We start from the raw sequence: 27,699 nt of genomic DNA, 5'->3' as shown, positions 1-27,699 counted from the left end.
GGTGCTTTTCCGGTTGGCAATCAGTGACTAGTGGTGTGCCGCAGGGATTGGTGCTGGGGCCTCAACTATTTACCATATACATCGACGATCTGGAGGAGGGAAACGAGTGTAGGGTAACAAAGTTTGCGGATGACACAAAGGTGAATGGGAAAGCAAATTGTGTGGAGGACACAGAGAGTCTGCAGAGAGATTTGGATGGGCTAAGTGAGTGGGCAAGGATCTGGCAGATGGAGTATAATGTTGGTAAGTGTGAGGTTATCCACTTTGGAAGGAATAATAGTAAAATGGACAATTATTTAAACGGTGAAAAATTACAACATGCTACTGTGCAGAGGGACCTGGGGGTCCTTGTGCATGAATCACAAATACTCAGTTTGCAGGTGCAGCAGGTGATCAAGAAGGCAAATGGAATGTTGGCCTTTATCGCGAGAGGGATGGAGTATAAAAGCAGGGAGGTCATGCTGCAACTGTACAGGGTACTGGTGAGGCTGCACCTAGAGTACTGTGTACAATTTTGGTCCCCTTATTTGAGAAAGGATATATTAGCTTTGGAGGGGGTACAGAGAAGGCTCACCAGGTTGATTCCGGAGATGAGGGGGTTAGCTTATGAGGAGAGATTGAGTAGACTGGGCCTGTACTCACTGGAGTTTAGAAGGTTGAGGGGAGATCTTATAGAGACATATAAGATAATGAAGGGGCTAGACAGGGTAGAAGCAGCGAGGTTATTTCCACTTACAATGGAAACAAGAACGAGGGGGCATAGCCTCAAAATACGGGGGAGTCAATTTAGAACAGAGTTGAGGAGGAACTTCTTCTCCCAGAGGGTAGTGAATCTTTGGAATTCTCTGCCCAATGAAGCAGTAGAGGCTAGTTCGTTAAATGTGTTTAAGTCACAGATAGATAGATTTTTAACCATTAAGGGAATTAAGGGTTATGGGGAGCGGGCGGGTAAGTGGAACCGAACCCACTATCAGATCAGCCATGATCTTATTGAATGGCGGAGCAGGCTTGAGGGGCTAGATGACCTACTCCTGCTCCTATTTCTTATGTTCTTATTTCTTTAACCTGTGCTTAATGCTCTCTCCACTCACATTGTTTGTACCTTTAAGACTTGATTATCTGTAAAGACTGCATTCCAATCATTATTCTGTAAATTGAGTTTGTGTCTCTGTATGCCCTGTTTGTGAGCATTTCTCCACTCCACCTGACAAAGGGGCAGCGCTCCGAAAGCTAGTGGCATTTGCTACCAAATAAACCTGTTGGACTTTAACCTGGTGTTGTGAGACTTCTTACTGTGTATGCCCTGTACCCCCAGTGATCCCTGGCGGTTCCGCTGACGGCGCTCTCACTCCCTCTGCTGCCGGCCGGCGGTACAGCAGGCGTTGCGCGTCATGACGCAGCGCGCGATGGGTAAGGCGGAGTGAGCGGGACGGTTTGCGGGCCCTGGGATCACAGAGTGAGAACGGAGAGAGCGGAATGTGAGTGGATGGCAATCCGTGTCCATCGGGGCCGGGGGCCGCTTTGGCTGCAGCGGGAGTCGGCTCGGCGCGCTGGGGGTGGCTCGCGTTCACTGCACTGTGACGCCTTTATACCGATGAATGCTCCCTTTGTACAGGATTAGAATCTGGGTGTAGAACGGAGCCTGAGGCCTAGCGGAGGAACCCTATTGACTTGAAGGGGGGGGGGGGGGGAGAGGAGAGCCGCGCTCTAACTGGGGCTGTGATTGACCCCGGGGTTCACTCCTAACCAGCCCAGTTGCCGGGCTTGTGTCGTTTCCTCTCTTCCCGTCTCCTGTTGACTGGTTGCTGGGGCAGTTTCCACCCACCTTGAGTACCTCCCCCAAAATACCCACCCTCCATCTGTATCCTTAAACAGTGGATTTGGTTCTGGGGAATGAGGTGGGTCCTGTCAGCAGGGAATCACTTAAGGGACAATGAATATAGTATTACAAAGTTTAGGTTAACCATGGAAACAGGCAAAGAACAAGCCAAAATTTTAAAACAATACTTAGTGGGAGAGTTAATTTCAATGAGATGGGAATGGATCTGGCCTGGGTAAATTGGAATCAAAGATTGCCAACCAATACTATAATTTTATAATGGGTTACTTTTAAAGAGATGATATTTGGGTATAATTGAGGTACATTCCCATGAAGGGTGGGGAGTAGGATAACAAAGCCAAAGTACCCAGAATAACAAATAATGACGTGAGATGAATGACAACTTTTATCTATAACACTTTCAACATAATGAAACATCTCGAGGCGCTTCACAGGAATGTTCTAAAACAAAATATAACATTGAGCCACAACTTGGTCAAAGAGGTAGAGTGTTTGAAAGGAAGAAAGTGAGTTAGTGGGGAGAGAGGTGTAGGGTAGTTATTCCAGAGTTTAAGATCTAGGCGACAGAATGCATGGTGATTAAGGATGAAGCAATTAAAATTGGGATGCACAAGAGGTTGGAATTAGAGATGTGCAGATATCTCAGGTATTTGTGGGCTGGAGGTGATTAGAGATAGGAAGATGTGAAACCGTGGAAGGATTTGAAAACAAGGATGAGAGTTTTAAAATTAAAACGTTGCTTGACCAGGGAGCCGGTGTAGGTCCGTGAACACAGGAATGATGGGGGAATGGAACTTGCATTGAGTTAAGACACAGGCAACATAGTTTAGGAGGTTAAAATGTGCGAGACCAGCCAGGGCTGTGATGGAATAGTCAAGTGTAGAGGTAACAAAAGCATGAAAAGGAAGCAGAAAAATGGGGTAAATGACAAATATCAGGTTGATTATACAGGTGCGAATCAGGCTGACTAGAAAGCTCAGTGGGGTGATTAGAAAGGAAATGAGGCAAAGAGAAGGTATGAGACGAGACTGGTGGCTATCATAAAATGAATTGCAAAAGTTTTCTATGGGCATCTAAATATTGAAAGGATAGTAAACAGAGGGATTTGGCCACTTAGGAACCAAAAAGAGACATTTATGCAGGGAGGCAGGGTATGGCTGAATGTTAAAGAGCTGCTTTGCATCGGTCTTTACTAAAGATGCTACTGGGGTCTCGGTGAAAAGGAGGCAATTGAAATGCTGGATGGGTTAAAAATTGGCAAAAGAGGAAGTAATGCTGGAAAGTGATGTATTTTGGAAAGAATCAGGAGGAGCGTATAAACCAAAGGGTAATTTTAAAGGGAGTTCAGGAACAAACACCTGCAGGTATATGTGCATAAGTCATTGAAGGTGGCAGGATATGTTGAGAAAGTGGTTAAAAAGGTGTGAGATCCAGGCTTTATAAACAGAGACATAGACTACAAACGCGAGGAAGCTTTGATCAATTTTATGAAACACTAGTTTGGTCTCAACTGGAATATTGTGTCCAACTCGGTACTTTAGGAAGAATGTGAAGGCATTAGAGAGATTGCAGAAAAGATTTACAAGAGTGGTTCCAGGGATGAGGGACCTGCAGTTACGTAGATAAATTAGAGAAGTTTAGGTGTTCTTGGAGAAGGTTGATGGGGACGTTCAAAATCAGGGAAGGGATATGGACAGAGTAGATAGAAAGAGAATCTGTTCCCATTGGTGAAAGGGTTCAGGATCAGAGGGCAGCAATTTAAGGTGATTGACAAAGGAACCATAGGCGACATGAAAAACATTTTTACGCAGTGGAATTTTAAAAAATTGTTCATGGGATGTGGGTGCATTTATTTCCTATTCCCAATTCCCTGTGAGAAGATGGTGGTGAGCTGCTGCCTTGAACCGCTCCGCTGCAGTCCATGTGTTGTGGGAACATCCACAATGCTGTTCGGCAAGGGGGTTCCAGGACTTTGACCCAATGACAGTGAAGGAATGACATCATATTTCCAAGTCAGGGTGGTGAGTGGCTTGGAGGGGAACTTGAAGGTGCTGTGTTCCCCTACACATGCTGCCCTTATCCTTCTAGGTGGTAGAGGTCACGGGTTTGGAAGTCGAAGGAGCCTTGATGGGTTGCTGCGGTGCATCCTGTAGATGGCACACACTTCTGATATTGTGTGTTGGTTGTGGAGGGAGTGATGTTGACCATGATGAATGGGATGCCAATCGACTGGGCTACTTTGTCCTGGTGATGTCCAGCTTGTGTTGTTGGAGCTGCACCCATCCAGGAGAGTATTCCATCACAGTCCTGATTTGTGCCTTAAAGATGGGGGACAGGTTTTGTGGAGTTGAGAGATGACTTAACTTGCTGCAGAATTCCCAATCTCTGACCTGTTGTAACCACAGTATTTATATGGCTAGTCCAGTTCCGTTTCTAGTCAGTGGTCACCCCAGGGTGTTGATATGGGGGATTCAGCGATGGTAATGGCATTGAATATCAAGAGGCGATAGTTGGATTCTCTCTTGTTGGTGCTGGTCATTGCCTGGCACATGTGTGGTGTGATTGTTGTTGCTACTGATTAGTCCAAGCATGAGTATTGTCCAGGTCTTGCTGTGTATGGACATGGACTGGTTCAGTGTCTGAGTAGCTACAAATGGTGCTGAACATTGTGCATTCATCAGTGAACATCCCCACTTCTCACCTTATGATGGAGTGAAGATCAGTGAAGTAGCTGAAGATGGTTGGGCCTCGGACACTACCCTGAGGAGCTCCTGCACTGATGTCCTGGGACTGAGATGATTCACTTCCAACAACCACAACCATCTTACCTTGTGCTAGATATGACTCCAGTCAGTGGAGAGTTTTCCCCTCTATTCTCATTGACTTCAGATTTGCTAGGGCTCCTCCTTGCCACACTCTTGATATCAAGGGCAGCCACTCTCACCTCTCCACTTGAGCTTGGTATTTCAGCCATATTTGGACCAAGGCTGTAATGAGATCAGGAGCTGGGTGTCTTGAGTGTGTGATGGAGGCAGATTCAATTGCAGCTTTCAAAAGGGATTTGGATAATTATCTGAAGAGGAGACCTTGCAAAGCTGTGGGCGAGACTAGGTGAAGTGCTCTGCCAGTGGGATAGTATGGACGCACTGGGCTGAATGGCCTCGTATGCTGTAAACTTGCTATAATTCTATGATTAGTAATGGGTGATTTGATCACCTAAGCATGCCCTGAGTTAGTGTTCACTCGTATTCACTCCGCGGCAGGAGTCAGTGAAAGTGGTCAGTTATTGGTGTTGAAATTAGTTATTATAGGCACCTTCCTTGATCTTAGGATGTCCCAAATACAGCCATTTGAAGTGTTGTCACTGCTGTAATGTAGGAAACACTGTAGTCAGTTTGCACATGGCAAGCTTCCACAAACAGCAACATGATAATGAGCTGAGAATCTGTTTTAATGGTGTTGATTGAGGGACAAATACTGACCAGGACACGAAGGAGAACTAATAACAGAAGATACTGGAAGAACTCAGCAGATCTGGCATCTGTGGAGAGAGAAAGTTAACATTTTGAGTTGATATGACTCTTCAAAGCATCAGGGAGAACTTCCTGCTCTTCTTGCTTGGGATCTTCTTTGTCCATCACTGAGAATAGACTGGATTTGGGTGATCAGAAATGGGAACCCTGGGTATCTTTCCTTCACTCTCCCAACTCAGACTCAAAAGTCAGTAAAAGGACTTATTTGTGTCTTTTTTGATTGATTGGTACTTTGGCAGAGCTGATGCTGTCTGGGCCTTGCCGTGTAACATCAACTCTGATGATGTGATATAGCTGAGCCCTTTGTCTGGTTGTTGTGATTAACATTGAGAAGAAGGATAGAAAGACTTGTGTTTATACCGCACCCAATCTGATCTATTGAAGCAATTCACCAAGTAATAGAAAATCCAGTGACATTATGCGGTGGTCAATTTGTGCACAGCACGATCTTGTTCCTTATCCTTGTTGATCCACATTGACTCTGGGCTCATTGTTGCTTCAAATTCGAAATTTTCACCCTTGCGTTCAAATCCCTTACTGCAATCTCTTTCAGTCCGACAACCCCCTTACTATCTCTGCAATCTCTTTCAGCCCGACAACCCTCTGAGATCTGTGTTTCTCCAGCTCTGGTCCCTTGCATGTACCCCAACTCCTGAAAATGTGGAATCCTCACTTGGGATGGTAGTTCCTTAACATCTTATTGCATCTGTCTGAGATGACCTGCTTGTGTCAAACTACATTTCCTGTTGCTAATGTGTAGTAACTTGCTGGTGACCTGCATTCTCATCATTCACAAGATGCACTGTAACACTCTAAACTCTGTGATCTCTACCACCGAAATGGACAAGGGCAGCAGACTCACAGCAACACTACCATCTGTAAGTTCCCCTTTAAGTCACGCACCATCCTGACTTGGAACTATATCACTATTCCTTCACTGCTGCTGGGTCAAACTCCCAGAGCTTCCTCCCTAACGTTTTTGTGGATGTACCTACAGGACATGGACTATGATGGTCCAAGAAGATGACTCATCACTGCCATCTAGATCAATTAGGGATGGGCAATAAATGCTGGCCTAGCCAGCGATACTCTCAATCCCAGAATGAACAATTAAAAAAATAATTGAAGGGATGACGCAGCTGTGCTGCTATCCAGAGCTTGGGGCCAAAGTTAAATTGGACCCTGAAGGAAATTTGTTCTCTTACAAGGCACCACATTAATTGTAAGGGAATGTGCGTAAACTCTGATTGGAGCCTCTATCCACTCTCTTAAACCTTTGCGCTCTCTCATTGTCAGAATACGCAGTGCAGAGACTGTTGATAATCATTTGGGTGGATCTGTACTAAAATGACAGGTTTAAGGTGAATAGATTTGATTGTTTGTAACCTATGACTAATGGAACAGGGAACACGTTGACACTGTGCATGGCAGACACTCAGTGGATGATCAGTCATCGCTGCAGGAACTGGCAGTGTGGAAAGTGTGGTGGAGAACTCATTATGTTGTCATTGACCAGCTGGCTTTGCTAACCACCCTGGATGTGGGTTCTAAATTAGTTATTGCACTGACTTAGTTTACTGCGAGTTTTCTGCTTAGGAATGGAATGATGACAGTCATCGAGTCTTAATAAATGGTTAGTGTTTCACCAGCAAAATAACGTTTTAAAGCAAAGTATAGTTTGGGTATAGGGCAGGAAAGTAGAGTTGAGGTAAAGCTCAGAGATGATTATGTGTGGTGAAACAGCATGACAGGCCACACAGCCCTTTTCTTGTTCATTAGGGTTAATTTGAATGCATTCTCTGCTTCCTTGAGGCATTGTTGTTTCCACCCTTGACTGATGTTAAATGTGCACTAGTGTTATTGAGCAACAACATAAAAATCTCATTTCATTTAGTATCAATCTCCAAGATTAAAAGAAAAGTGAACAATAGTAAGCTTATTACAGTATACTGAAGAGTTGGTGAGGTGGAAAGGATAAAACCAGAGTAGGACTTTCAAGTACAAAGAGCACTCGGGAAAGGCGTATGTTGGGCGTGAGAGAAGAACGTTGAGGATAAACAGTGGGATGTAGTCCTCTACATGCAGGGCCATCAACAGATTTCCAGCAATGATAGTAGAAATCAGGACCTGGGGCACATTTTTTAAGAAAACCAATACAGATGTGGAAACAAAGTCAGATTTGATACTCTGGGAGAATTGGAATAAATGGACAACAGAGTCCATTATTACAAAAGCAAAATACCGTGGATGCTGCAGATCCGGAATAAAAACAAAAAGTCCTGGGAAAAACTTGCAGGTCTGGTAGCATCTGTGGAGAGAGAAACAGAGTTAATGTTCCGTGTCCAATATGTACTCTAAGTTCAGAAGAAGATTACTCAAAGCATTAACTCTATTTCTCTCTTCACAGATGCTGCCAGACCCACTGAGTTTTTCCTGCACCGTTTGTCTTTATTTCTAAGCCTGCTATTAATCCAATCTTGTGGTCTTTTCCACCGGAGAGCAGTTCCAAAATGTGTCTTTGGCCAATGCTTGGACATCGCCGCATTATAGGAAGGATGTGGAAGCATTGGAAAGGGTGCAGAGGAGATTTACTAGGATGTTGCCTGGTATGGTGGGAAGGTCTTATGAGGAAAGGCTGAGGGACTTGAGGTTGTTTTTGTCAGAAGAAGGTGACTTAATAGAGTCATACAAGATGATCAGAGGATTAGATAGGGTGGATAGTGAGAGCCTTTTTCCTCGGATGGTGTTGGCTGGCACGAGGGGGCACAGCTTTAAATTGAGGGGTGATAGATATAGGACAGATGTTAGAGGTAGGTTCTTCACTCAGAGAGTAGTAAGGGTGTGGAATGCCCTCCCTGCAGCAGTAGTGGACTCGCCAACATTAAGGGCATTTAAATGGTCATTGGATAAACATATGGATGATATTGGAATAGTGTAGATTAGAGGGGCTTTAGATTGGTTTCACAGGTCGGCGCAACATCGAGGGCCGAAGGGCCTGTGCTGCGCTGTTATGTTCTATGTACATTGGAATTGGGACTATGACAGAATGGTGTTCTGCACAAACACAATGAGGTACAAACGGTGCTCTGAAACCACTATTGGTAGCACCTGCTTAGTTTGTTGTGTGGTTTGGTGAGGTCTAGTTATGTATATATTGGATTGCTGGTACGTGTGAGGTACTCGGAGATCTCGGTTTAGGCAAGTGTTGAGTGTTAGGGTTCATGAGCTATTTCTTACTTCAGTGTCTGCTGTCCTGTCAGGCATTTTTAGATGTGTTATTCCAGCTTCCTAATTATTAACATAGCAGGTAAATGAACTTGAGGTACAGACCAGCCACAGCCTAATTAAATAGCAGAACAGGGTTGCGGGTCTGAATGGCCTCCTCTTGTTCCTTTGTGCTGAAAAAGTAGGAAATACTGGAAATACATATGTCAGTCAGCACCTGAAAGACAAGAGATTTGTCTGCACTGTTAAATTAATCTCATAGAGACTTCTCAAATTCTAACAGGACTAGACAGGGTAGATGCAGGGAGGATGTTCCCGATGGTGGGGGTGTCCAGAACCAGGGGCCACAGTCTGAGGATTCAGGGTAGACCATTTAGGACAGAGGTGGGGAGACATTTCTTCACCCAAAGAGTGGTGAGCCTGTGGAATTCATTACCACAGGAAGTAGTTGATGCCAAAACATTGAATGTATTCAAGAGGTAGCTGGATATAGCACTTGGGGTGAATGGGATCAAAGGTTATTGGGAGAAAGCAGGATTAGGCTTCTGAGTTGGACGATCAGCCATGATCGCAATGAATGGCAGACCAGGGCCAAATGACCTCCTCCTGCTCCCATCTTCTATGTTTCTATGTAAATTCTGAAGGAGCTGTTGTATGTCGTTATCCTGATTTAATTTCAGATCTTGATGAGGTGCAGGATTATGGGTTGCTCTTCAACATACACTCCATTTGATTGGGACAGCATTTGTTGGCAGCTCCTTGCTTTCTTTGACACAACAATTCCTAACATTCTCTCTTTTCTCTAACAGGGCTCCATCACCAACCAAGCGTAAAGAACACACCCAAGAGAAATCCAAAGACAGGAACAAAGAAAAATCCAGCATTAAGGAGTCAAGTGAGAAAGAACGAGGTCGTGATAAGACCCGCAAGAGGAGGAGTGCCTCAACTGGGAGCAGCAGCACCAGGTACAGGGGGAGTGGATGGGCTGGGGATCCAATAGGGGTCTATTTAATATTTAAAGTTTTTTTTCCCGAAGGCAGGCCTCGAGTGTGCAGTGTAGTTTGTATGGGGCAGCAGTGTGTATGCACACTAATATGCTAACCCCAAATTCTTTTAAAGAAAATCCACTAGTGGTTGAATTGTTTCTTGCAGTAGACGTTTACATCATGGAAACAGGCCCTTCGGCCCAACTTGTCCATGCCACCCTTTTTTTTAAAACCCGTAAGCTAGTTCCAATTTCCCGCATACCCATCGTACCCATGTACCTATCTAAATGCTTTTTAAAAGACAAAATTGTACCCACCTCTACCAACACCTCCGGCAGCCCGCCCCAGACACCCACCACCCTTTCATGCTAATTGACATTATAAAGGGCTGGTTGTTGCAGCCTGTTGGTCACTGGGCTGCGATTCCAGCCCAGGATCGGAGACTTGAGCACGTAGCTAAGCAGACACTCCAATCCTGTAGTGATTGAATGTTGGAAGTATTGTCCTTTGGATAAAATGTAAAACAAGTCCGTTCAAGTGGCCTATTGTGCTATCAAAAGCAAAGCTGGGAGTTCTCCGGAGTCCGAGCCAGCATTTCTCTCTCAACCAATGCCAAGAACAGATTCACTGCTCTTTCATCTTGTCGAATGTGGCCCCTGACTCTAGAATGATATTTACCTGCCAAACGATAGTGACTGGTCTTTAGAGATTAATTAATTATATGCAAAGAGCTTTGAATATTAGGGAGATGTGATTTAAATAAAAATTCCTATTTTTCACATTGCTAAGGTGAAAGGTTCAGCAGAATTAAAAGTCATTCTAAATCCCATACAGTGTAGGAAGACCATATCTGATTGTGGGACACAGCCAAGAGAGCCCTTGGGGCATTACTGTTTGTGTTGGGGGCAAAATGAGCCAGGGTTTCTGCTCCAGCTGGCTGTCCAGTGTCCTTGGCTAAGATCAGCTAACTTGGAGCGTGGTGTGATAAATCTTTGAGCTACTGGTCTCTAAGACTTCATCCACACGATACGTTTATCAGAAAGCCCCTGAATGGCAATAAAACCAGGTTCAGTTGACTTTGGTGACATGGTTTGCCATTTAGTATGCAGTAGACTGCTGTCAGCTTGTGAGTCTCACTGTTAGACTGTGTGCTTAGGACGTTGAATAGAGAGCAGTGCAGTTGCTAAGATCTGAAAGTCAAGTGTGCATCTACCAAAGTTGGAAGGGACTGAATAAAATGTGATGCTGCTTGTGTTGAGATGTGAAGGGCATTGGTCAGCCTGGATCCTGGGCAAGTCTGCTGTTTGCTAGGATGCTTCTCTCTCTCTTGGTAATTGTCTCTGTCATATTTTTAGTTCTAGCTCCAGTTCAGGATCCAGTTCCACCTCTGCCTCCAGCAGTGGATCGAGCTCATCCTCTGCCTCCAGTCGCTCTGGAAGTTCCAGCAGTTCCCGTAGTTCCAGCTCCAGCACTTCCTCCGGATCTCCGAGCCCGTCCCGGCGCAGACACACTAACAGGAGACGCACTCGTTCAAAGTGAGTACAGTAAAAGCTCGTGCAACCAGAGCTGTCACAAGCAAATCAGTAAAACTCTTCTATCAGTAAATGTCTCTGGCGCAGGAACCAGATCTTGTTCAGACTTCCAGTTTGGACGACTTCTTCAGTGATTAAACTGCAGAACTAATGATCCAGGAAGCACGAGTTCAAATCCCCACTGTTGCTGTTTGAGAATTTGAGTTAAGCTGTTTTAAAAAAAATCTACCAATAGAAAGCTGGTCTCAGTAAAAGTGACCATGAAGCTGTTGGATTGTTATAAATTCCCAGCTGGCTCCCTAATGTAACAAAAACAGGAAATGCTGGAAATACTCAGCAGGTCTGACAGCATCTGTGGAGACAGGGTCATTGACCTGAATAGTTCTGTCCACCGATGCTGCCAGACCTGCTGAGTATTTCCGGCACTTTCTGTTCTTAAGATTTTCAGTATCTGCAGTGTTTTGGTTTTGCTTGAGTGGTTTATTAATATCCTTCCAAGGAGGGAGCCTGCTATTCTTGTCCAGTCTGTGCCTTCATGTTACTCCAGTTCTATACCTACGTAGTCTACTCTTGTCTGAAATAGCGCATAAACTCAGGTAAAAGTTGAATTTTTGGGACCCATCTTTAAGGCAAAAAGTTAGGGGTTGATTTTTAGATGGATAATGTTTTTGAAGGACTTGCTTCCAATTAAAAGTTAATGGGGGAAACCATGGCTGACATGTATGAAAACATGTGATCAGCACACTCATCATTGAGATACATGTCCAATAGCTGTCCTATACAGTGGAACTTGTCTTTGCTTTCCAACACAATGCCAAGTCTTAATTGGTCCATTGCATACCAATTAGCTAACCAGTCACCGTGAAGATTTGTTTTTTCAGTTCCGTGAATTTTGAACTGGACTTGGAGCTCCCAGTCTTTCAGGGAGCATGAAATTTGGGTCCACATTGATCCACCTTTTCTGTCCTCACAGGGTGTTAGTCAAACCTAATGACCTGTCAACATAGTCTTCCCATCAAAATCCTATAGAGGTATCGAACTTGAACCCACTCCCTGATATGGTTTCATTATGCTGTGCTCCCACATCCAGGGAGCATCCCCCAAGTCCCACAACCTGGGAGAGAAAATGGCAGTATCTGCTCAGCCTGCGCTTTAGTGCTGCTTGGAGGCCGGGGAAGGGAAGGACCATGCCATTGGCAAATGTCATGGTGACTGATCTCAGCCCTTGAGTTAAGCCTTGGTGCAGGGGATTGCATTTGCAAGTACTGCTTTAATAAATAGTGAATTGAGGTTTATAAAAATAAAGGATTTTTTGGCCAAAATTTAGGGTGAACTTTTACATGTGATCAAATATTACTCTAGTATATGTGGTAACCTAGCAAACCACAGTTGTATCAACTGCTACACTGGATCGAGAGACTAACTCACTGTCACCTTTTTGGAAACTAGCGATGGGCATTACATGCCAGCCTTCCCAGCAAAGTATTCATCCTGAGAGTGAATTTGTAAAGTTGACACGGGATCACTCAACCTTTTGTTAAAGAGCTAGTTGATTTCAGACATGTTAATTACAACTGCTTTGATGTGTAATCTGAGCACATTTGTGGATTCATTTCTGGTCTGCAGCTGTGAGGAAGGCATACATTTTTGTTCAGGATTAATCATCAATTGGTGCATTCTATCTGAACCACCAAACTGGTACGTAGAGTATTAAAGCAAGGGAGTTATGCTAAACATTAACGAAACACTGCATTTTGATGAAGTGAAAGAGAAACTGTTTCAGTAACAACTAGACAACAATGATTGGAAAAAGAACCAGAGGCGGCATGAAGGATGTTTTACACTGAGAGTTGTTTGATCTGGAATGTGTCTTTCCTGACAGGGCATTAGAAGCAGATTCCATAGTAATTTTCAAAAATGAATTCTTAAGTGTTGGAAGTGAAGCATTTACAGGGCTATGGGGAAAGGACAGGAAGTGGGGCCAATTGGATAGCTTTTTCAAAGAACTGACACAGATTTGATGGGCTGAATGGGCCTCATCTGTTGCTGTATCAATCTGCAATTCTATGATTCTACAAGTGGGTTTGCAGGGATACTGTGCCAGCTGTGGAACTAGTTCCATTGGAAACAGGTCATGCTGGGAATTTGGTTAAAATCAGAGCTCCACATTGAAATTCCGATTCTCTGTCCTATTCCCACTCTGATTCTTTTGTCCTCAGCCTCAAAACTTAAAGAATTGCACCTCTTGGGCGGCGCGGTGGCACAGTGGTTAGCACTGCTGCCTCATAGCACCAGGGACCCAGGTTTGATTCCCGGCTTGGGTCACTGTCTGTGTGGAGTCTGCATGTTCTCCCCGTGTCTGTGTGGGTTTCCTCCGGGTGCTCCAGTTTCCTTCCACAGTCTGAAAGACGTGCTGGTTAGGTGCATTGGCCATGCTAAATCCTCCCTCAGTGTACCCGAACAGGCGCCGGAGTGTGGCGACTAGGGGATGTTAATGTAAGCCTACTTGTGACGCTAAAAAATAAACTTAAAAAAATTAAAAATTCATCTTTTGATTTGCACCTTTTGGAATCAACATTAATTTCAACAATTTTAGTTTGTAATCTCTAACTCCATTTTCTTGGGGATGGCAGCTAATGATGGTGATTCTGCTGTTCCTATAGACCCACTTTTTTTGTTTCTTTACCCTGCCAGTTGCCATCTAATTTGGCCTTGCACCATCATCCCTTTTGTCATTTGTTTTATTCATTCATGGGATGTGGGCGTTGTTCATCTTTAATTGCCCTTAAGGTGGTGGTGAGCCGCTGCCTTGAACCGCTGCAGTCCATGTGGGGTAGGTGCACCCCTCTGCTGGTAGGGAGGGATTCCAGGATTCTGACCCAGCACCAGTAAAGGAACAGCAATATAATTCTGAATTAGCATAGTGAGTGACTTGGAAGGGAACTTGCAGATTCCCATGCACTAGATCCCTTGTTCTTTTAGAGGATAGAGGTCATGGGTTTGGAAGGTGCTATTGAAGGAGACTTTGTGAGTGGCGCATTGTGTGATGTAGGCGGTACTCGCTGCTGCGACTATGCTGGTCGTGGAGGGCATGAATATTTAAGGTTTAATGTAATCTCTCTTGCCATCCATTCTGTCGCAGACAATCCCATTTGTTCTCCAGCTCTCAGAGAAACCAGCCTGTCTACTTGCTTAAAACCAGTTGCATCTCTGATTCCAGTTCTGATGAGAGGTTTTTGATCCGAGCTGTCTGACTTGCTGAGCATTTTCAGCCTTTTCTGTTTTTATTTTGGACTACCAGCACCCACAGCATTTTGCTTTTGAAGAATGACACTTGTACAGACCCTCATCACCCACCTGTTCCCAGATCTAACATTGACGTGGGTTTTGCTGGAGTGGCTTTGCATGGTTTCTAATTGCTTTTGATAAGAATTCAATATGATTTGATGCTCCATTTTATTAGAACAGTATTTTCTACAGAATTCAGTGTGAATGCCAGAAGCAGTGGGAATGTTTCTGTTCCCTGTCAGTGATGCTACGTGTGGGGGAAGAGGGGGAACATGTTATCTGCTATTTTCTCAGCCCTAAGCAGTTACTTTGCATCTCCTATTTGATTGGCATTCTTTTCACCAATGCCTCGTGTATGTTTGCTGAGGGGCAGTGGGATGGGCAGGCACCAACTTGCTGTGGTCTGTAGCAACCCACACTTGGTCACTGGCCATCATGGGAAAGTTGTGAGATTTGCATTCCTGTCTGCAGTCCGCACGCTCCCTAAGGACCTCTCCAAACTGAATGGATGTGGGGATAGCCTGTCCACTGGACATCTTCCAGGAAATTAAGGAGAATTAACATGCAATATTATATCTTCAGTTTGTTATTGTGAGTTCATACATTCTCCTTCATGTAGAGGGTTCCACCACACTGATGTCTTAGTCTCCTTCCCGCCCCATTGACACGGATGTGAAGGTGAATACAAGGAGGTTATTGGAGTTTAGATGGTTGGTGGGGACAGCTCTGTTTATTTGAACTGTCTTCAATTAAATCTTCTCTAACTTTCTTCTCTCCTGGAGATGTTGATTCCTGGCTGGGTAAAGTTATGAGAGTCTTGGTTGCCATCCGTTACCTAGCTGTGATAGGCTACATCTAATTTCCTGTCTGCAGTGGCAGAACAGTCAGGCAATAGGCAGCTCTGGGAAAGCTTATCAAGCTGATCTATCTTGTTTTCTGATTGAACAGCAGTATGCAATGTTAATAATTCCAGAGTGGGGTTGAAGTCGAAGATCAGCCACGATCTTAATGGATGGTAGTGCAGGCGCGAGGGGCCATGTGGTCTACTGGTCCTGTTTTTTTTTTGCTTTAACTGAATCGGGGGATGAACCGGACTCGCCCATCAAATGCATTCTGTTGCAGTAAATGATGATCTACTCCAGGTGTAGCTATAAACTTAATGTTTGTTGCATTTTTAGATCTAAATCCCCAAAGCGAGATGACAAGGAAAGAAAGAAAAGAAGTCCAACTCCCAGACCAACCAAAGTACACATCGGCAGGCTGACCAGGAACGTGACAAAGGTGATGGTTAAACTATGATTGTACATCAACCTGAGATGAACTGCAGCCTTGAATGGATGGAGCTGTTGGGATTTCTGAAGGAGAGGACACTGGGACCCTGCGATTCTGGCCCACGCAGTGCAGGGTGGTGTGGATCGAAGGGTTTTCTTTGTCAGGATTTTACTCTTGAATGAGTTGTATGGTTTGAAGTATTGGTTTCCTTCACCTCCAATGATGAAGGGTTTGCAACCTTGCTGCTGACTCCTGAAAACTTCAACTGATCACTTACCAAGCGGCTTCTCTCTGTTACTGAGTTGTTCTCAACTCTCTTGTGATTTCACAAGTGATCTCAGTTCTATTTAGGTTTCCCACGTCGGATTGTAATCCAGTGATCCCTTGCTGAATGTGCAGACACTTCATGCAGAATGATCACAGGCACCATTAGAAAGGAAAACGTTTTTTTATTTAGTGTCACAAGTAGGCTTACATTAACACTGCAATGAAGTTACTGTGAAAATCCCCTAGTTGCCACACTCCGGCACCTGTTCGGGTACACTGAGGGAGAATTTAGCATGGCCAATGCACCTAACCAGCATGTCTCTCGGACTGTGGGAGGAAACTGGAGCACCCGGAAGAAACCTGTACAGACACAGGGAGAACATGCAGACTCCACACAGATAGTGACCCAAGCTGGGAATCGAATCCAGGTCCCTGGTGCTGTGAGACAGCAGTGCTAACCACTGTGCCACCGTGCTGCCCTGGAGGGGGAAAGGTTAGGGTTGAAGAGTTAGGTATATGGAAGGGAGACTCCTCATTTTTCCCCTCCATGGCAAAAGTGCAAATCCCTTCACAGTGACGTTGCTGAGCAGTGGACCTAACTGCCCCTTGGTGCCATGTGTGGACACTGTGCTGCACCACACTCCCAGCAAAAGTTGGGGTGGGGAGGAGGAGAGCTGTGGGTGCATGAACCAGTTCAAAAAAGAAGGAAAAGCACTGTAAAAGTGTAGTAGCTGGAATGGGGGAGGGAAATAAAGGACATAAGAAAACAGAAAGCCAGTGGCTAAGGAGAGACATGGAAGAGTCCAGATTTCGGCAGGATTTGACCATGTGTATCTGTTAAATCTGTATCTTGTAGATATCAACAGATCTTGTCTAACTGATTTAGGATTCATCCTCTATTGATGTAATGGTGTTAAATTTCTCTAAACCAAACTCTGCACTCAAAGAAGGACAGAGCAGTGAGCAAGCAATACAGAAGCAGTAGATGTTTAGTTTGTCTGCTGGATGGTGAAGTCTTGGGCCTGTTAGCTCTAGTTTGGGTGCTGTTCTTCTGGGATTTGGACACAGGTAAAGAAAGCTTGATGTGGGAGTGCTTGATGCACCAGGTTTCTATGGAAAGTGTTCTACCCCCAGCGATGACATCCCTCAATTCAGTGAGCTGCGAAGTTGCATTCAACCTGAATCTCATTGGCTCCCAGTCCGGCAATGCCTCAATTTTAAAAATGTGTGCCTTTGTTTTCAATTCCCTCCATGGTCTTGCTCCTCTCTGTCTCTCTCATCTGCTCCAGCCCTGCTACCCTTCGAGATATCTGCAATTGTCTAATTCTGGGTTCTTGCTCATCCCTGATGCTAATTGTTCTACCATTGATGAACGTGCATTAAACTTCCTAGGGCCTAAGCTCTGGAATTTTTAAAATAAACTCCTCTGCCTCTCTGAAATGCTCCTTAAAGCTGACCACGCTTTTGCTCATGTGACCGTATATTTCTTTGTGTCACCTGCGAAACACTTGGAATGTTTTATTATGTTAAAGATGCCGTATGTGTACAAGTTGTGGGGTGAATGGATGTCCCACTCTGAACTCTGTGTTCTCGTGCTGCGGGCCATAACTGTTGCTGTTTCTCTGCCACAGGAGCACATCATGGAGATCTTTTCTACATACGGGAAGATCAAGCTGATCGACATGCCGTTGGACCGTTCACACCCCCACCTGTCTAAGGGCTACGCCTATGTTGAGTTTGAGAATCCGGATGATACAGAGAAGGCTCTGAAGCATATGGATGGAGGTAACGGCTAATGCAAACAACTCCACTTTTTGGCTTTAACACAGGAGCAGTTGGGTAATTAGTCATCCCAGGAATGATTTAAGTGAGCCACCCCTGAATTGCTGACGCAATTTTATCCTTGTGTAAGGAGACCAAAGACGTTCACAGTACTCCAGATGTGGTCTCACCAATCCCAATACAACTGTAGCAAAATGTCTCTACGTTTAGTTTATTTATTAGTCACATGTAGGTTAACATTAACACAGCAATGAAGTTACTGTGAAAATGCCCTAATCGCCACAGTCTGTTCAGGTGCCTGTTCACGTACACTGAGGGAGAATTTAGCATGGCCAATACACCTAACCAGCACGTCTCTCGGACTGTGGGAGGAAACCCACACAGACAGGGGGAGAACGTGTAGATTCCACACAGTGACCCAAGCTGGGAATCGAACCCGGTCCCTGGTGCTGTGAGGCAGCAGTGCTTGCCACCATGCTGCATATTCCATTTCCCTTGCAGTAAACACAAGATTCCATATGCCTTCCTGACCACTTGCTGTACCTACCTACTAACTTTTATAATTAATTTATAAAGATGCCCAGATCCCGTTGTACTACAGAATTCTACAGTCTCTCCAGTTAAGTTATTTACTATTTTTCTATTCTTCCTAATGAAGTGGACAAGTTCACATTTTTGCACGTTATACTCCATCTGCCCACTTAAATTAACCTTTCTTACATCCCTTTGCCATACTCCTTTTTGTCCTTTTACAATTACTGTCCTATCTACTGTGTCATCGGCAAATTTAGCAACCATACATTTGGTTCCTTCATCCAAGTCATTGATATAGGTTGTAAATAGTTGAGGCCCCAGAACTGATCCCTGTGGTATTCCACTGGCTACAGCTTGCTAGTCTGAAGATGACTCACATATTCTTGCTTTCTGCTTCCTGCTAGCTAACCAATCTTCTATTCGTGCTAATGTGTTATCCTCTACACCATGAGCTCTTATTTTGTGTAGTAACCTTCAATGTGGCACCTTTCAAATGCCTTTTGAAAATCCAAGTAAACTCACCCAAACTGAATGTGAAATTCAATTATATTATGATCACTGTTACCTAGAGGCTCCTTTACTATGAGGTAATTAATTAATCATGTCTCATTGTACATACCAGGTTTGTAATGGCTTTCTCTCTGGAAGGCTTTAGAACATACTGCTCTAAGAAATTGTCCCAAATATGCTGTATTGACTTCTCCAGGCTACCTTTGCCAAATCTAATTCTTCCCATCTATAGATTAAAATCATTTGAGGTTATTGTGGCACCTTTCTTGCAACCTCACATTATTTCTTACTATATAATCCATCCTACATTGCAGTCACTGTTGGGGGACCTATAAACTACTCCCACAAGTGACTACTTACCGTTGCTATTTCTCATCTCTAACCGAACTTATTCTGTATCTTAACCTTTAGAACTAAGGTCATCTCTCACTATTGTACTAATGTCATCCTTAATTAGCAGAGCTACCCCTTACACCAGTTCCAAGCTTCCTGTCCTTCCTAAATGTTAGGTACTCTTGCATATTCAGGTCCCAACCTTGGTCACCTTGCCACATCTTCCCTCGTGTGGCTCAGGTAATAACGAGAGACTATTAACTTTGTGGGTCTGCTTTTAATTTGGCTCATACTTCTGAAGGAGAACCTCTTTTCTAGTCTTAACTTTGTCGTTGGTACCTGTGTGGATCATGACAGCTGAATCCTCCACCTCCCACTGCAAGATTCTCTCCAGCCCTGAGCAGATGTTCCAAACCCTGTCATCAGGCAGGCAACACAGCCACCTTCAGAAACATAGAAAATAGAAGCAGAATTAGGCCATTTGGCCCTTACTCTCAGCTACACTCTGTGTCTATCCCCCTGACTGTACTGTCCCCACCACCACTACATTCCTATTTACTCCTCCTGCTTGAATGACTTCCTGTACACGGGGCCGTGGTTGGTTTGCTCTTCCACCCTGCATTCCCTTTCTCATCCATATAAACGGAAAAAACTTATTTAATAGTTTTGCCTTCTCGATCCCCATATCTTCCTCACTTGCAGTCACACCCCCCTGTGCCTGACCATTGTGAAAATCGGAAGACCCAATCCTAAGGAGTGTGTCCACATTCTGGAGCAAACTTCCATTCCCTGCTGCACCTCAGTATCTGTAGCTCATTGACTCTGACAGGTGACTGAGGTGAACCGAGAAATTGGGTTAAAGGGTAGAACAGTAAAGATGCTGTGGGAAACACTTAAGGAGATATTTCATGATTCTGAGCAAGATGATATGAGAAGGACACACAGTCTGTGGTTAGCTTAGAAAGTTAAGGATAGCATCAAATTGAAAGAAACAGCTTACAATCTGCAGAGATTTGTGGTAGATAAGAAGATTGGACAGAACTTAAAAAACCAGCAAAGAACGACTAAAAGAGGGAGAAATTAGAGTATGAGAGAAACCTTCTGGAAATATAAAAACAGAGTTTCTACAAGTATCTGAAGTGAAAGTTGATCCTCTAGAGAAGAGAGTCTGAGAAATTAATAATTAGAAACAAGAAAATGGCAGAAACCTTGAACAAATGTTTGTTTGCTCTCACTGAAGAAGACAAATAATATCCCGGAAATATTTGTAAATCAAGAGGTGAAATGGAGGAACTTGGAAAACAGTTTCAATCACTAAGGAAAGGATGCGGAGAACATTATTAGAACTAAGTCTCCAGAATCTGATGGCCTGCATTCTAGGGTGTTAAAAGAAGTGGCTGCATAGTAAATGCATTTGTTGTAAATTTCCAAAATTCCTGCGATTCTGGAAAGGTCCCATCAGATTAGAAAATAGTGAATGTAACTTCTCAACTTTTCTATTCAAGAGGGAGACAGAAAGCAGGAAACTACAGGCCAATTAGCCTAACATCTGTCATTGGGAAAGTACTAGAATTTATTATTAAGGAGGTTATAGCTGGGCACTTGGAACATTTTGATGCACTGAGACAGTCAACACAGTATTGTGAAAGGAAATTGTGTTTGACTAATTTATTAAGAGTTCTTTGTGGAAGTTACCAGCAACATGGATAAAGGAGAACCTGTAGATGTGGGGTACTTGGGTGAGGGTGGGAGCAGGCAGTGCTGCTGAACTAAAATCAAAGTCCTGGTGATTGCAGGGTGATTATAAAGGTCCCACCGTACTATTCGGTGAGGAGGGGAGATTATTCCTGCCGTCCTGGCCACCATTTCCCTCTCATCGTTAATGTTAATGTTTAGTGTTTTCTTGTGCAGTTGCTGTTCTGTAGCAGTAACTCGCCGTCTGAAGCATGTTGTGTAAATATGATTGTCGCTCGATGGATTTCTGTCTTGTCTGCATTTTATCCAGTTTCTGTTCTGTGCAGGTCAGATTGATGGCCAGGAAGTAACAGCGACTGCCGTCTTGGCTCCTCGACCCAGACCTTTGCCACGACGGATCACTCCACCGCGTAGGATGCCACCACCTCCACCCATGTGGCGCAGAACCCCACCACGAATGAGGAGGAGGTTAGTTACAAGATTGCTGTTTGAATAGCACTGTTCACTGGTGAGGGGTGTTTGATTTTTAAGTATGTGGCCCTGCATGATGAGGACCAGCGCGGTGCTTGGTTTCCTGGCCTGGGCTTGCCGCTTGGTTCCAGCGCAGGTTGTTGGTGTGGAGATACAGGTCTGATTGAATATTTGTTTCCTATCGCAGGTCCCGATCACCTCGCAGACGGTCACCAGTCCGCAGACGATCCCGGTCACGATCACCAGGACGGCGGCGCCACCGCAGCAGATCCAGCTCAAACTCCTCACGATAAAGACTGTGAAATCTCGGGGGATCCTGTCCCCAGGCAAAATCTTGAAATGGAGCGCAAAAGTACATCGGAAATTTAATGAACTTTCCCCATCTCTTACTCAGTTCAGGTTGTGTTTTACTTTGGTTCTGTAATTAATTAAATGGGTGGGTGGGTGGGTGGGCGGGCGGGCAAGGGGAGAAATTCTGTATTTCACATATTTGCACATAATGTGTGCAGTGTTTGGGGTAGGGTGGGGATGGAGGGCAGGAGGATAACCCAAGACTGAGAGAGAATCTGCAATATGTCCATATGTTAAATGTGGGCAGATACGGACACTATCCAGTCATCGAGTTATAGTCTTTAGCAGCATGGCATCTGATGGCTACTATTGATGCTTGTCTAGAAGCCCTCTGTCCGATTGGCCTCAAGACAAACACGGCTTTGTTGAAGTAGGTGCTACTCTTGAATGACGCTGTCCTGGCAATGTGATGGGGCTGGTTTGAAGTTTGCTCCATTTATCCAATCCAAGTAAGAAATGAAATGAGAGGTAATGTTTGGGTTCAGATGTGAGGTTTTATTCAGAGGCGACAACATTCTGCAGGAGCTGAGTATTGAGCAGTGACCCTGTCCAATTGCTTTGGATTTTTGTATTGTTTTTTAGTTGGATCCTTTGCTGTATTTATACCATTTTTGTGTATAATTTCTGTACTTCAATAAACCCAGGATCATTATCTGATAGTCAGCGAGGGCTTTATTACACAAGGCAATGCATCCAAAGATAATCCTGCAATCCCAACAAATCTAAAGCGGCTGACCTGACTGAAGTGAACATTGAGGCCTCAGCCAGGTGCCCAGTATTTGTATTTTGAGTGTTTACCTGAGTTAAAATTTCCTTCCCAAGAAGTTAGAATTATAAGTTAATCTCACAGCAAGCCTCCTTTAAGGTGTGTTTTTTAAATTTGCTTTCCAGTAAGTTTGTACGTCAGATAGAGTGCTTGGATGCCAGGGCACAGCAGAGGCTCTAACAACAGCCCAGTGGTAATGCTAAAGACCTGTGCAAAATTAGCCAAGCTGTTCCTGTACCTATGATGGTGACACATATTCAACAGTGTGGAAAATTAACCAGATATGTTTTATCCACAGGATAAATGTAAACCAGCCCATGTTCAATCAATAATGTGATTGATGGAATGGTCAATATTATCAAAAAGTAACACCAACTGAGACTTAGTTCTGTTCCGACCTGAACTACTTGGCTTAGACTTGAATCCTGGACTCGGGTACTGAATGGCAGGGTATGGCTGAGAGTAGCTGCATTATTCCTTTAGGCAACATTTGACTGCGTTTAGCACAAAGGAGCTGGAGAGAAGCTAAAGCCACTGGCAATCAGACAAAAATCCCTCCATGGCTGGAGTCATGCCTGGAACATGTGGTTGTTAGTGACCATTCATTACAGTTCCAGGATACTGCTGCAGGAATTACTTGGAGGTACCCTCAGTTGTTTCAATAATTACACTTCCATTTTCTCAAGAGTGGAACTATTTATTGATAATTCCAGTGATTAACTCCTCTGATAGTGAAGGTGCCCTGTCAAGACCTTAATAGGATCTGGATAAAGTCTAAGCTTGGTCTGTAAGTGACAGTAAACATTAACATAATGGCCATCTACAATAGCCTTGATCATCCAGAACTCTGTTGTCTATGTCTTAACTTGAAACATAAGGATGACACAGTACTTAGCACTGCTGTTTCTCAGCACCAGAGACCCGTGTTCATTCCAGCCTTGGGTCACTGCCTGTGGAGTCTGCATGTTCTCCCCGTGGCTGTGTGAGTTTGCTCTGGTTTCCTCCCACAGTTCAAAGATGTGCAGGTTACGTTGATTGGCCATGTTAAATTGTCCCTTAGTGTCAGGGGGATTAGCAGGGTAAATACGTGGGGTTATGGAGATAGGGATTGGGTGGGATTGTTGTCAGTGAAGCCTTGATGGGCTGAATGGTCTTTTGTAGTGTAGAGATTCTATGATTCTAAGTTGCACTCTCCTATCACCCTTGTACTTGCTGACCTACACTGACTCCCAGTCAAGCACAATGTTGATTTTAAAACTATCATTCTTGTTTGTAAGTTCCTCTGGTGCCTTGCTCCTCCACATCTGTAATCTCCTCCAGCTCCACGACCATCTGGCATATCTACACTCCTAATTCGGGTTTCTGTTGAATCCCCAGTTTTGCTGCACCTTCAGTTGCCTATGACCCAAGCTCTGGAAATTCCTCCCCACACTTCTCTACCTTGCTTTTTTCCACCAAAACAGTCCTTAAAACCGATCTCTTTGACTAAGTGTTTTGTCCTCGAGGTGGCTTGGTGACATTTTATAATGCTCCTTGGGACGTTTTATTAGGTTAAGGATGCTATAATATATGTTGGTTTTGTAACTTCAATATCAATAATCTAGGAGTCACAAATGATCTGATGCCTAACTGCATCAATCCATTGCATAAATGAGTAGAAGTTGGATGCTTTGACAAATGCTCACCTCATGACCTCATCAAGCTCTCCACCATCAGCAGGACTCCATTCAAGTGGGTGATGGAATATCTGCCAATAGCACCATCCAGGACAAAGCAGTTTATGGATCAGTGATTATCTCCTTGGCCACTGGCACAGCATGTCTACAAAGAGTACAATCTACGGGACTCCATGGAGCTACTCGTGAAGGTCATTTATAATTCCTCCCTGTCGTGACCTATACAACAGAACTTGATTACTGGACAAAAAGACCAAGGTCCAACCAGTTCATCTTCTTCCCTTGGATATTTCTATGACGCAATGGAGTTGTTGACCTGACTACAGCTATCAAGTTAATATCCCAGTGACAGCTGTATAATCAGAAAATAGAAGGGAGGGAGGAACTCAGGAAAATTACAATCACCAGGGAAGTGGTATTGAGCAAATTATTTGGTCTGGAGGCTGACAAATCTCCAGGTTCGGATTGACTTCACCCTCAGTGGTTAAATTAGATAGTTGATGCATTGGTTTTAATTTTCCAAAATTCCCTAGATTTGGGAAAGGTTCCATTAGATTGGAAGATAGCAAGTGTAACTCCTATATTCAAAAAGGGAGGACTGTCATTGGGAAAATGTTAGAATCCATTATTAAAGAAGTCATAACAGGGCTCTTGGTAAAAATTCAAGGCACTCAGGCAGAGTCAACATGGTTTTGTGAAAGGAAAATCATGTTTACTGGAGTAAGGTGTCACATCAAAGGTTATTGTGGAAACATTGGCATGGATTGAAGTTTGGTCAGCTAACAGGAAACAGTTGGTATAAATGGGTCTGTTTCTAGTTGGTGAAAGTGACCAATGGTGTGCCATGGATCAGTGCTGAGGCCTTAACGTTTTACTATTATATAAATGACTGAAGGTGTGCTGGCTAAATTTGCTGACAACACAAAGATAGTTAGGAAAGTAGATTGTGAAGAGGACACAAGGAGGTTAGAAAGGGACAGAGGTTAGGTGAGTGGGCAAAAATTTGGCAAATGGGAGTATAATGTAGACAAATGTGAAATTGTCCATTTTGGGAGAAAGAATAAAAAAGCAGATTATCTAAATGATGAGAGATTACAGAGCTCAGAAGTGCAAAGGGATCTGGGTGTCCTAATGCATGAACCACAAAAAAACTAAAGCTAATAGAATGTTACTGTTTGTTGTGAGGGGAACTGATTATAAAAGTAGGGAGGTCATGCTTCAGTTATACAGGGCATTGGCGAGTCCACATGTCGTCTATATGGATTTTAGTAAAGCGTTTGACAAAGTCCCTCATGGTAGGCTGGTGAAAAAGGTTGGATCTCATGGGATAAAGGGGGAGGTGGCTAGATGGGTGGAGAACTGGCTTGGTCACAGAAGACAGAGGGTGGTAGTGGAAGGGTCTTTTTCCAGCTGGAGGCCTGTGACTAGTGGTGTTCCGCAGGGCTCTGTATTGGGACCTCTGCTGTTTGTGATTTATATAAACGATCTGGAAGAAGGTGTAACTGGGATGATTAGTAAGTTTGTGGACGACACAAAATTGGCAGGACTTGCAAATAGTAAGGAGCATTGTCAGAAGCTACAGAAGGATATAGATAGGCTGGAAATTTGGGCAAAGAAATGGCAGATGGAGTTCAATCCTGACAAAATGCGAAGTGATGCATTTTGGTAGAAATAATGTAGGGAGGAGCTATATGATAAATGGCAGAACCATAAAGGGTGTAGATACGCAGAGGGACCTGGGTGTGCAAGTCCACAGATCCTTGAAGGTGACGTCACAGGTGGAGAAGGTGGTGAAGAAGGCATATGGCATGCTTGCCTTTATAGGATGGGACATAGAGTATAAAAGTTGGGGTCTGATGTTGCAGATGTATAGAACGTTGGTTCGGCCGCATTTGGAATACTGCGTCCAGTTCTGGTCGCCACACTACCAGAAGGACGTGGAGGCTTTGGCGAGAGTACAGAGGAGGTTTACCAGGATGTTGCCTGGTATGGAGGGGCTTAGTTATGAGGAGAGATTGGGTAAACTGGGGTTGTTCTCCCTGGAAAGACGGAAGATGAGGGGAGACTTAATAGAGGTGTATAAAATTATGAAAGGCATAGATAGGGTGAACGGTGGGAAACTTTTCCCCAGGTCGGTGGTGATGTTCACGAGGGGTCATAGGTGAGGGGGGGGGTGGTTTAACACAAATATCAGGGACATATTTTACACAGAGGGTGGTGGGGGCCTGGAATGCGCTGCCAGGCAAGGTGGTGGAGGCGAACACACTGGGAACGTTTAAGACTTATCTAGACAGCCATATGAACGGAGTGGGAATGGAGGGATACAAAAGAATGGTCTAGTTTGGACCAGGGAGCGGTGCGGGCTTGGAGGGCTGAAGGGCCTGTTCCTGTGCTGTATTGTTCTTTGTTCTTGTTCACATCTGTAGTAGTGTGTACAGTACTGGTCTTATATAAGGAAATATGTTAATACATTTAAGACAAAGAATGAGGAAAGATTGGAGAGGTTGGTTTATATCCATTTTAGTTTAGAAGAGTAAGAGGCGACTTGATTGAAATCTTTACAATCCTGAGAGGTATTGGCAGAGTGCATATAGACAGGATGTTTCCTCTTGTGGGAGAACTATGGCTCATTTAAGACAGATGAGGAAAATTTTGTTCTCAAGGGTGGTGAGTTTCTGGAACTCTTCCTCAAAAGGCAGTGGATCAGTCTGAATATTTTAAAGGCTCAGCTAGATAGATTCTTGATTAACAATGGGGTGAAAGGTTATTAGGAAGTAGACAGGAATGTGGAGTTGAAGTTGCAATCAGATCAGCCGTAATCTTATTAAATAGCAGAGTGTGGCCTACGCATGCTCCTAATTCATATAATCTATCTATAGCAGACTCCAGCATAAGGGGAAGGAAACCCCACTCAAGCTTTGGGAATGATGGTTCCAAACTCATCTGTTCCTTTGAAGCGTTCAACATTTACCACACATCACTTACTCAAATAGTTCACCAAAATATGAAGATAACTGAATTACATTTGAATGACCACTTTCACCACTGGATATAGAAATTTGGTTTAATGACACTGCCTCCCTCAATGCTGTACTGGGGGTATCAACCAGTTTTATGCTCAAATCATAAATCCAGTAACGGACTGAGGTGCGAGTCTGATGGCCCAGGAACTTTGTGAACAAGGATTCAGTTTGAGGAAGGAGGGGAAAAAAATGACAGCAGCCCAGAAATTTCAGAATTGGTTCGAATGTTACAGATCACCAATGCCTTGATTTCAAATCACTCCATGGTTTTGCCCTTCTATTGTCTCCAATCCCACAACCTTTTAACAGAGCTGCACTCTTCAAATTCCACTCTCTTGTGCATTTCTGACTTTAATCTCTCCCTTGGCAGCTACACCTGGTGTCTTGGGTTCTAATCTTGAATTCCTTCCCCAAATCTCTCATACTTTCCTTTATCATTGATCAAGTTTTTTTTTCACCCCTCATACCTCCACCGGAGTTGGTGTCAAATTTTCTTTGATAACGTTTCCATGAAGTGTTTTGGACATTTTACCATGATAAAGGTGCTATAAATATGGCGTTGGAAGCAAGTCCTATAATCAGAAAATTCTTGAAACAACAGAACAATCCATGTGA

The 27,699-nt window shown here is 44.0% G+C and overlaps 1 protein-coding gene across 2 annotated transcripts; it reads left to right on the top strand.

The window, feature by feature from the left end:
• The first annotated feature begins 1,363 nt into the window (after positions 1 to 1,363).
• rnps1 (RNA binding protein S1, serine-rich domain) lies at positions 1,364 to 22,271 on the top strand. Of its 2 annotated transcripts, none has more exons than XM_078240466.1 (7): positions 1,364 to 1,478; positions 9,408 to 9,563; positions 10,946 to 11,119; positions 15,583 to 15,685; positions 17,575 to 17,728; positions 21,124 to 21,265; positions 21,456 to 22,271. In XM_078240466.1, coding segments are annotated over exons 1-7 (837 nt in total). In that variant the 5' UTR covers positions 1,364 to 1,476; the 3' UTR covers positions 21,562 to 22,271. The 2 variants fall into 2 exon arrangements, with proteins under 2 accessions (XP_078096592.1, XP_078096591.1); XM_078240465.1 differs by having other exon boundaries at positions 10,940 to 11,119.
• The last annotated feature ends 5,428 nt before the right edge of the window (positions 22,272 to 27,699 follow it).

The sequence above is a fragment of the Mustelus asterias genome, chromosome 23 (genome assembly GCF_964213995.1).
Source record: "Mustelus asterias chromosome 23, sMusAst1.hap1.1, whole genome shotgun sequence".
Taxonomy (NCBI): Eukaryota; Metazoa; Chordata; class Chondrichthyes; order Carcharhiniformes; family Triakidae; genus Mustelus; species Mustelus asterias.
Note: the sequence above shows the minus strand (reverse complement) of the source record. Positions and strands in the feature narration are given on the sequence as shown.

Bases quoted from the DNA above. Each gene is read 5' to 3' on its own strand.
- rnps1 (XM_078240465.1), top strand. The intron at 11,120-15,582 runs GTGAGTACAGTA...TTGCATTTTTAG, and splicing joins AGGAGACGCACTCGTTCAAA to ATCTAAATCCCCAAAGCGAG. The intron at 15,686-17,574 runs GTGATGGTTAAA...TCTCTGCCACAG, and splicing joins TGACCAGGAACGTGACAAAG to GAGCACATCATGGAGATCTT.